The sequence below is a fragment of the Dipodomys spectabilis genome, unplaced genomic scaffold (genome assembly GCF_019054845.1).
Source record: "Dipodomys spectabilis isolate Male_0828 unplaced genomic scaffold, ASM1905484v1 ptg000773l, whole genome shotgun sequence".
In the NCBI taxonomy this organism is placed as follows: domain Eukaryota; kingdom Metazoa; phylum Chordata; class Mammalia; order Rodentia; family Heteromyidae; genus Dipodomys; species Dipodomys spectabilis.
This window is the reverse complement of record NW_024871450.1, coordinates 435,798-446,743: the sequence shown is the minus strand read 5'-3', so window position 1 is coordinate 446,743 and position 10,946 is coordinate 435,798. Positions and strand designations below refer to the sequence as shown.

The 10,946-nt window shown below is 46.7% G+C and overlaps 1 protein-coding gene across 1 annotated transcript in view; it reads left to right on the top strand.

The window, feature by feature from the left end:
• Window positions 1-2,525: 2,525 nt before the first annotated feature.
• The window catches only part of Csnk2a2 (casein kinase 2 alpha 2), a 42,857-nt gene continuing 34,436 nt past the window's right edge, over window positions 2,526-10,946 (top strand). The window contains exons 1-2 of the mRNA XM_042672844.1: window positions 2,526-2,640; window positions 3,553-3,664. Of these exons, the coding sequence (XP_042528778.1) occupies window positions 2,537-2,640; window positions 3,553-3,664 (216 nt within the window). The 5' untranslated portion in view covers window positions 2,526-2,536. The remainder of the gene's footprint in view (window positions 2,641-3,552; window positions 3,665-10,946) is intronic.

Sequence of the window (10,946 nt, the reverse complement as noted above, 5' to 3'; positions counted from 1 at the left end):
ATATGGCATATTCATGTGCATTTCTGTGGGAAGGTGAGGGGGCATAGAATCTGAGAAAAAAGGGTGGAAAAGTACAGTAGTGGAGCTCACTGGACATTGATGAAAATGATCTATGCAACTCATGGGTGGAGATCGGAGGGAGGGAGTGGGAACAGATGACACTATACAAAAGGAAATGTACTTATTATCTGCTGTATGTAAAGGTAACCTCACTGTATAACACCTCTAGAACAACAATGAGTAGGAAAAAGGAAGGGAAAAAAAGAATGTAAGAATCCAGGCAGTTTGGATGAATGTTTCCCCAATGTGGACGTGTGTGGTGTCCCCACCCCTTACCCCAATTAGATTAAACATTCTGAGTACAGGTGTGACCAGGTAGACAGGTGATGTGCGCTGTCTCAGTGAATCGCAGCAGAGGATCCTTTGGTTCTGTTTGATCCATGACTAAGATGGTAGTCCCCTTGGTAACCAACAAGGCATCTGTGGGACAGCTCTGTAGTCACAGAAGGTCTCCAACTGTGAGAATTGGTGGGTGAATCAGTGGTGAATATCCAGATTAAGTCTTTTTCTTATGCTCTTCTTACTAGGGAGGAGACAGTGAAAAGCCAAGCAGCAAACTGTGTTATGGAAGATGGGGGATAGAATGCTGAAATATGTCAACTCTAGGCCCTGCCTTGATTCACATCTGTAATCCCAGTTACTTGGGCAGTAGAGAAAGAAAGATTTCAGTTCAAAGTCATCCTGGTGGGGGGAGGAAGTGATCAAGATCCCATCTCAACCAATACACCAGATGTGGTGGCATGCATCTATAATTTTGCTCAGGAGGCAGAAGTAGGGGGATTGTAGGGCAAGGCTAGCCAGGGGGGAAATTACAAGACACTCCTTATCTGAAAAGTAACAAACAAAAAGGACTGGGCGTCTGTTGAGGGCTAGAGTGCTTGCTAAGCAAGCACAAGGTCCTGAGTTCAAGCTCCAATAACTCCAAGATGAAACAAAGTCAAGTATCAAATGTGCACAAAGTGACTTTCATGTGAGGAAAGGAAAAGGAAAGTAAGAGTCAGTTATAGGCAAATGGAAGTGTCTTCTGGCAAGCTTCTCAGCTTGGGCACAAAGCGATTCCCAGGAGGGAAAAGTGAAAGGCTCCAATAACTATATGAGCACTTAGTATCTTAATATTGAAGGCTGTTCTGAATGTTTCTTGTGGTTTATCTTAGTCGAATACCCACACCCTCTTGTGATTCAGATGCTATTCCAAGTTTTATGCCCTAAAATCTCAAGCACAGAGAGGTTGAGCTGTTGGTCCAAGTTCATACAGCTTGGAAGCTGCTGAGCTGGGATGGAAACTCAGATGGAGCCGTCTCCACAGTCTTTTGTTCTTGGCTGTATAAGGCCGTTGGGAAAAGAACGTGAAAGAGGATTTGGCCTCCGAGCCACCTGGGCTGGGAGAGAAAAGGTTCTGCTGATAAAGTTTGTGATCTGGGAGAAAAAAGAAAAAAAAAGCAAGACAAGAAGAGCGCTCCAGAAGATCAGAGAGGAGAGTGTTCAGGTCTGGAAGGCAAGTAGCTTTTGGGGGCCACTTTGGGGGTACACCCTCTGTCTGCCATCCATCCCCAACACCTCAAAGTATCTCCCGACTCATTACTTATTAGTTACAAAGGGAAAGACAGTAACTCACAGGGAGGCAACCTGGCCAGACTCGAGTTTAACCAAGCGACCCCCCCAGAGGACACTCAGGAGAGAATTCGGGGGCGGGGGTGTCGGGGGGAAGGAAGTCTCTGGATTCAGGGAGAATGAGCAATCTGGGGTTGAGGGGTCCGGGGGTGACCGGGCAGGGTCCCCAGGGGAACCTTGGGGAGGGAGGGGACATCCTGAAATGGGACAGGCTATGAGGCGGATGGGGAGGAGCTCGGTGGTACTGGTTAGGCTGCGGAGGCAAGGCTGGTGAGCACTGAGGGTCTGGGTGGGTGGGCTTGTCGGGGGGTCGCGGGGGACCCGGCGTTGGGGGAGCTGAGGCTGGGGCCGGGCGGGCCTGAGGCCTTGGGTCCCCCCGAACTGCAGGGGGCGCTGTGGGCCCGGGCGGCACGGAGCTGGGCGGCGGCCGCTCCTGGTGAGCGCGGCCCCTTTTCCGGGTTCCCTCCGCCTCTTCCTCCTCCTCCTCTTCGTCCTCCTCCTCCTCCTCCTCCTTCTTCTTCGCCGCCGCCGCCGCCGCTGCCCCTTTCCCGGCCGGTGGCCACCGTCGCCGCCGCCTCCGGGGGCCGCGAGCCGAGCGGAGGCCGCCGCGGAGCGCGAGCCCCGCCGCCCCGCCGGCCGCTGCAGGGCCGGGCCGGCTCGGCCGGCGCCCCCCGCGCCCCCCTTTGCTCGTCCACCCGCCCGTCCGTCGGTCCGTCCGTCCGTGCGCCCGCCCGCCCGCCGCGGGCCCGGCCTGGCGCGGCCGCCCGCCGCCGCGCTCGTCCTCCTCCTCCTCCGCCCGCCGCCCCGCGCCCCCAGCCGCGCCGTCGCCCTCGGCGCCCCGCGGCGCCCCCCGGTCCCGCCCGCCATGCCCGGCCCGGCCGCGGGCAGTCGGGCCCGGGTCTACGCCGAGGTGAACAGCCTGAGGAGCCGCGAGTACTGGGACTATGAGTCTCACGTCCCGAGCTGGGGGTAAAGCCGCCGCCGCCCTCCCCCCGCCAGCCCGCGCGACCCCCGGCCCCGGCCCCGCCGGCCACCCCGGCGCAAACCGCACTCGGCCCAGCGACCCGCCTCCTGCCGGCCTGCGGCTTCGGGTTCCCCGGGCCCGGGGGACCGGGAAGGCGGAGCCCCCACCCCCCCCCCCCCCGCCCCGGCCCCAAGTTGTCGCACATGTCGCTCCGTCTTCCTCTTCCCTACCCCCACCCCAGAGCTCGGCTTTGCACTGCCTTCTCCCCCTGGGGGAGACGTGGGGGGTCCGGGGGAAGGGGGAGCAGCCCCTTCCTTCCTTCCTTCCTTCCTTCCTTCCTTCCTTCCTTCCTTCCTTCCTTCCTTCCTTCCTCCCTTCCTCTTCCCTTCTTTTCCTTCCCTTCCTTCTCTCTCTCCGTCCCTCCCTCCCTCCCGAGAACTTTGGGGTTTCTGGTGGGGTGGGGAAGCCAACAGCTGTCCTCCGAAGCTATTAAAATTCTCGGCCTTTTTAGTTTTCTGACATGAGACCGGGTGGGAGGGAAATTTTTTAAAGACGTTGAGGTCTCCAAGTGGCTACAGCCTCCCTTCTGGGTGTGCGACGGGAGACAGGTGCGGGTGCAGCCACGCGGGCACTGGAGACACTCCTGCCTGGGCCAGCAGGACCTAGATGCTAGCTTGCTTCCCCAGATGAGTTCTCACGGTGGCGCTCCTGTCCCTTCTCCCCAAGTTAGGAGGGATCCAGGTAGGCCAGGAGCACTGTAGAGTGAAGGAAAGCAGTTTCCGGCCCGATTGTGGCAGGATGTCTAGACACTTGAACATGGGAGACTAGTGAAAGCTGCAGGGCTCCAGTGTTAAATGGGCATAGGGCTTGGTTAATCCCCAATCCTGGCACTGATGCATGACTCTTACCTTTCACAGTAATCAAGATGATTACCAACTGGTTCGAAAACTTGGTCGGGGAAAGTATAGTGAAGTATTTGAGGCCATTAACATCACCAACAATGAGAGAGTGGTTGTGAAAATCCTCAAGGTGAGTGTCCTATGAGTGGATGAATATCCCCCTCCCCCCACCCACCCAGGTTAAAGGCCGGCAGCTGCCCCAGCTGCCCTCCAGAACGAACAGTGCACACTCTGATTTTTTTCTATCTTATGCCAGATGTTCCTCCCTGCTCCCATTTTCCTCTGATCTTTGGAGAAAATACATAGACTGGCTTCAAACCTGAGCCAGATAGTTTCCGAATATTTTTGTTCTTAAGTGTAAATTATGGGCTTCCAAAACCAAAATCCCCCAAATCTCCACTTGTGACAGAATGAATAGGTATTTAAAAGAAAGAAAAGGCTCTTCATGAAGATTCTTTCTGTCCAAAGGCTCCTTGAGCATTCTATTTGTTACTTTTGGGGCTCTGAGCTATTGGAGAAAATTAGTTGTAGAAAAGTGAAGTGGCTGCAGAGATAAGCTTAAAGCCCAAAAGGAGGGAAGTGTAGTCAGTTATTTTCCATCCTCTGGCAATAGTTTCAGGTGGGATGGCTATGGAGAGCCATTAGTGCTAGGAAACCGTGTGGAGAAGTGAGTGAGCCAGTTTTTTGTTTGTTCATTTTTGTGCTGTCCTAGGACTTGAACTCAGGGCCTAGGTGCTCTCCCCTTTTTGCTAAACGCTGGCCCTCTACCACTTAAGCCACAGCTCCACTTTTGGCTTTTGGTGATTAATTGGAGGTAAGAGTCTCATGAGCTTCCTGCTTGTGTTGGCTTTGAACCGCAATCCTCAGATATCAGCCCTCTGAATAACTAGGATTACAGACATGACCCCTCAGTACCCAACAGGCCACTGTTTCTTATTAGTAAAAGTGAATTTTGGAGCCATACAAGCTTCTGATCTCTAAAATAATTGGAATGTAACTGTCTTAATGTTAGCCTTAGCAGTCTGAGTTTGATAATAGGCCTTTTGTTATCTCTCTGAGGAAGAGATGATCTTCATGAACATGATAAATAAGATACGTTTTCCTTCAGGTGACTGACTGAATAGGCATATAGGTATAATCATGTTTTACAGAGCGTATGAAAGGTAACCTTTAGAATCAGGTAGGTCCTCCTATTGCCAAGTCATTTACATGTCATTGAGTGGGAAGATTGGGAATACTAAAGTACGATGTATGTAATCTTACACATATATACTTTCCTCTGTGGCTCTTTTGCAGAGGTGCTGCAGAAGAATGTGCAATTAAATAGCTATGTAGAGAGTCCCTTGTTACTATGAGGGGGGTCAGGGTTATATGTTCTGTAAATCCACTTTCAGAAAAATGGCCAATACCATCACTGAGGGCTGTGCTAGCCAGGTGATAAAGGAGCAGGGTGACAGGAATGAGATAGGAGGTTCTGTCTGGGGACTAAGAGGCTGAGGATGAATTGAGAAGTGAGGATACAACTTGACTTGAAGATACGGACTTTGGCTCCTCTTTCATGTGAATTGTACCTAGAAAGTATAAAGCTGGGTACAGTGGCTCAGGTTTATAATCCCAGCTACTTGTGAGGTTAGGACCAATCTGGGCAAAGATACATAGGAAGCTTAAGTAGGAGGGTTGGAATCTAGGTGTGCCCAGGAAGGGACTCTACTTGGGAGGAAAAAAAAAAAAAAGATAAAAAAACTAAAAAGGGCTGGTGACATGGCTCAAATATAGATTATCTGTCTAGCAAGTAGAAGGACTTGAGTTCAAAATACCAGTACCAAGCCAAGTCCTGGTGAGCCTGCAAGTGGCTCCTACCTGTAATCCTAGCTACTCAAGAAGCTGAGATCTGAGATTTACAGCTTAAAGCCCGACTGGGCGGAAAAGTTCTTGAGACTCTCATCTCCAGAGAAACACCAAAAAGCTGGAAGTGGAGCTGTGGCTCAAGTGGTAGAGTGCTAATCTTCTTTTTTTGGGGGGGGGGCAAGGTCGGGGAGGTCTGGTCGTGGGGCCTTAACTCTGGGCCTGGGTGCTGTCCTTCAGCTCTTCAGCTCAAGGCTAGCACTCTACCACTTGAGCCACAGTGCCACTTCCGGCTTTTTTCTTTTTCTGCTTATGTAATGCTGAGGAATCGAACCCAGGGCCTCAGGCATGCAAGGCAAGTGCTCTACCACTGAGCCACCTTCCCAGCCCACTTCTGGCTTTTTTCTTTTTGCTTATGTGGTGCTGAGGAATCGAACACAGGGCTTCAGGCATGCAAGGCAAGCACTCTACCACTGAGCCATCTTCCCAGCCCTAGAGTGCTAATCTTGAGCAAAAAAAAGCTCAAGGGCAGTGTCCAGGCCCTGCATTCAAGTTCCAGAACTGTCACAAAAGAAAAGAAAAATTGCAGTTACTCTCCCCTCCTCCCTACTACCAACACACATACACAAATCAGTCATGCCTCAATAAAAAACTAAAGAAATGTTGTTTCCTCTCTGGGAAGTCCCTGAGGAAGCACAACAATTCTTGCATGTACATAAGTATAAATGTTCTTAATATATACTGAAGTTAGGAATATCCACATTCTACTGCTTGTACATTCAGAAGAATGAATTGTTGAATGTAAAGCAATTCTAAAACAATGTCTGAAATTTTGTGTAAAGGCAGCATTTTAAAAATAACTACAATTTCCTGCAATGTCTTTTTTTTTTTTTTTAGCATAGTATTAATGGCTAGATGTAGTGACTCAAGCCTGTAATCCTAGCTACTTGGGAAGCAGAGATCAAGGACCCTGGTTCAAGGCCAGTCTGAGTATATAAATTGAGTAGATTCCACCTCACTCAATGACTGGGCTTAGTTGTATGTGCATTGTTCTAGCAACTTGGAGAAGTAGAAGTAGAAGGAGCACAGCCAGGCCAGCCTGGGCATAAAGTGTGACCCTACCTCAAAAATAACCAGTGTACAAAGAGTGGCTCAAGGGTATCTGCTTTGCAAGCATAAGGCTCTGAATACAATCTCCTGTTCTACCCCAGAAGGAAAAAGAACAGCAGTGAGGCGTATGTATGAGTACCAGTGAGCATGTTCAGGAGAGCATCCCTTGTAAAGAACTTCCTAGGGTTAGTTGCTGGATAGTTTTCCCTCTGTTCTAGAGCTACAGCAGATGTTTAAGATGCCCAGTATAGAACAGCTGCAAGTTATTTTCACAAATGGGAGGACACCGGGGCACAAAGAAACTTCCCTGACACCATTATGTGAAATGACTCTTAGGCAGAGCTCTTTCCATTTCTTTACTGCTCTCTTGAGCACAGATTACAGTGGTTTAGTGTGGAGCACAGAATAAATTCCAATGTTCTGGTGTGAGACTTGGACCCTTTGAGTATGTCAGGTCAGTAAGCTACTTCATCTTCCTTTTGGACATGGTTTCTTCACCTGATGTATTCTGAACCACCATATTTTCACTGGTGAAATTACACTTCTTTTTTTTAAGTAAATATTTTTTGTTATTTTTATTATAAGAGTGATATACAGAGGGGGTACAGTTACATAAGGCAGGTTAAAAAAAATTATACTTCTTTGTATTTTTCAGAGTCCTGTGGCATTTCCATCCAGATTACATTTCTGTTAGGATTGGGGAAGAAACTGTTGTGGTCTTGTTGCTAAAATGGATTGAAAAACATCTCTCATAACTTTATATAAAGTTAAGCTTTATGCAGATAAGTTGCATATTAAGACTAATAGACTTCAGTGGTCTTGGTTATAGAAAACTGAGTCCATAACAGTACCAACTGCTTAGTTTGGAGGATTCTAGACAAGGCTTCCTTGTCATATAAGCCTACAGTGTTGCCGCTGCAGGAAGGAACTTGGTGTATCCATGTGCACAGAGAGACTGAGCCAGACTGGCATTCCCGAGGACGGGCTGGGCTCCCCTCTTCCTCAGTCAGTAATATCTCGTGTCAGTCTTTTCCAATTTATGAGGGTGGCTGGATGCTAAGTGACCCACAGAGGACGTCTGTTCCATTTAATTTGCTTCTAACATTTCTAAGTATTTTATTGATCGAAGTATATTGGGGCTTTTAAGAGGTTTTATGAATTTGAAACTGGTGAGGAAGTTCTTCATGTCTTATCAATGATATACTGAGCTAAAGTCTAGAAAGAAAACTTCCCAATCAGTGGAAAAAGTACTTCCTTTTCTCTTTTTACAAATTATTTTGAGAACAGAAAAAGAAGAGAAAGAAATGGCACCAGTTTCTATGACAGGGCTGAAAGCTACTTTAGTGTCAAAAGTTTCCTCTTGAATCTGGAAACTCAGTTCCATTGTAGCACATCTTAGAAAGGTCTGCACAAAAATCAGGGCTGCTGGCTGTTTTGGCCCATTTTATAAAGAGCCTGGCTACCTCCTATTCCCCAGGGATTAACTCTTGCACTTAAAACAAAGAATGGTGGTATTAAAATTTGCTTTGTAAGCATGTTTAGTGTATTTGTAGATTTCTTAAAATTTCTTAATAAAATTGTTGAGATTAAGGATTTAGCTCAGTGGTAGAGCACTTGCCTAACAACCGTGAGACCTTAGGTGAAGGAGGCTTTGTGGTGATTACAGATCCTTGTTAGTTACTTCCTGGTAAGTTGGTAGGCTTTCTGTGTTCTCCATATTGATAGAATGCTTTCTCCTGTATTTCTATTTCTCTACAGATAGATTTTTTGTTGTTGTTGTTAACTTTTCATTTAGGAACATGTACTAAAACATCTTCCTAAAACAACACAATAATGGCAGTTTATATATATTTTTTTTAATTGTAGTTTTTGTCTTTCTTCTTTTGGTACTGGGATCCCTGCCCTTTTTATGATCACTAGGCTTCATAAATGTTTCATGATACTGTAGTAGTTAAAGTAGTACTAAAGTCATAGTATGTATACAATGGGGGAAAATGAAAAGATTTGCTTTTTTGGTAATTAGAATGTAGTTCAGTAGTAGAATGCTTGCCTGGCATGCATGAGGCCCTGTATAATTTCCAGCACCAAAAAAGAAGAGTGTATTTCTGGACATTTCACCAATTCTGAATAAACATGCAGGAGCCACATTCAATATGAAGAATAATCATACTGAACCTTTGCAGTTGAGTGCAAAAGTAGTTTTGAAGTATAAGTAAAACACCGTTTGGAGGAAACAAAAAGTATTGGTAATATCAGTGCCAGAAGTGTGTGAACTAGGCAGTGCTGGTTCTAATGCTGAGGTTTTGCCATCACAGAGAGTACGCTTAACCTGAGTCCAGCAGAATCACACCAGGTTGGGGAGCTCAGAAACCACTAGACTCCCAAGCTACTTGGGCAGGTAGAGTAGTACCCAGAGAAAGGCAGAGGTCTGCTTAGGTTTATGTGGTGGGTGCAGGGCCTGTGTGTGGAACTCCACACCTGCCATGGAGGTTTGGAAGGTGTAAGGAACAATGATTTGGGTATTTATTGGATATCTGAAAGGATTGAAGACTAGTCACTAGAAGTCAAATAAAAGAACTTCCTAATGATTTTTGAAGTTACTCTTCTGGAAGGCAGTATTTGATTGGTGCATAGGCTGGTTGAAGTGTGGGCTAGTCACAAACCTAGAAAGACTGAGGCAGGCTTCTCTGCTTAGTACTTTGCCTGTTTGCAGAGTAGGGAAACATGACAGAAGCTTCAGCAAGCTTGTGCACTTTCTAACCCCTATTATTCCTTCAAGTTTCATCAAGATCACTTGCCCAATTTGAGGGTTTTACAGTCTTACCCTTTATATAATTGCTCAGAGTTGGTTAGAGAATAAACCATGTGTGAAGATGTCTTGACACAGCACCCATTCTCCTGTGCAGCAGGGCTTGGATGGTTTTCATGCTTAACTTCTAGGTCTGCCACAGTGTACTAGAGTCATATAGCATAGGCCTTCCTGTGAAAGGAGAACAGAACACTTGAGTTCTAGAACTAGCTTCTTTGACTTGTTTTTTCATCTGCAAAATGGGAAGAACATGTGAAGTATAGATGGATAGGCAGGCAGCCAATAGATGTTCAGTGCTTTTTTTTTGCTGAGAGTGGTGTGGAGGAAGTAAATGAATTCATATGTCAGGTCCACTTCTTAGGACACCTATGATATTGGACAGTTAGTAAATCCTCTGTGCCTCAGTATCCTCTAACTGTGTTAGTGGTACTCATCAGGGAGTATTTGATGTGCTTGAGACAGTGTGAAGTACCAAGAGGGCAGTACACCATATCTGTAATAACAGTTGTAGGCCTGGATCAGTGAACTAAACAGAGCCATAGTAGAAACAACTATTATATTCACAGCTCTGGTTTGGGCTTCGTCTCAAACTTTTTGTTATGGTCTAATTCATGTAACACAGAACTTAACCATTTTTAAGCGTGCAGTTTAGTGGCAGCAAATGTAAGTATAATGTTAAACAACCATTACCACTATACACCTGCATAATTCTTACCATCTTGTAAAACGGAAACTGTATTCATTGAGCAATAACTCCTCAATCTTTTCTCTCCCAGCTCCAGGCAGACACCATTCCTTGTCTATGGTTTTGACCATCCTAAGTACTTTATATATATGGAATTATAAAGCACTTGTTTTTTTGTGACTGACTGCATTTAGTATGATGTCCACAAGGGCATCCATGTTGTGAGATATGTCCAGATTTTCTTCCTTTTTAAGACTACGTAATTAATTTATGTGTACATGCCACACTTTCTTCATCTATCAATGACCATTTGGGTTGTTCCCACATTTTTGCTATTGTGAACTGTGCTGCTTCACACATGGGTGTATTTATATACCTATGTATCAGACCGCCTCACTTATTTTGGGTATATATTCAGAAGTGGTATGGCTGGATCATAAGGGAATTCTGGTTTGTTTGTTTTTTCCTTGAGGTGGCTTCTAGTTAGTTAGCCAGCCTGGCCTTGAACTCAGTGATTCTCCTGCCTCAGCCCCTGTAGTGCTGAAATTACAAGAATGTGCCAACACATCCAGCTTTTTGTGGGGGGTGGGGGGGCGGTCCAGTCGTGGGGCCTGAACTCTGGGCCTGGGCGCTGTCCCTCAGCTCTTCAGCTCAAGGCTAGCGCTCTACCACTTAATTGAAGATAAGAGTCTTACTTTCTTGCCCAGGCTGTATTTGAACCTCAGTCCTCAGGTCTCAGCCTCCTAAGTAGCTAGGATTACAAGCATGAGCCACCCAACCTCCAGCTATACCCACCTTTTTATTGGTTAAGATAGATTCTCCTTTTAACCTGGGCTGGCCCTGAAAAATAATCGTATTCTCTGCCTCTTCAGTGGCTAGGATTGTAGGTGTGAACCACCAGGTCCAGCTACTTTCCCTTTTTTTAACCGCCTCTTCTTCTGTCAGCATCTGAGGACTCTAGTT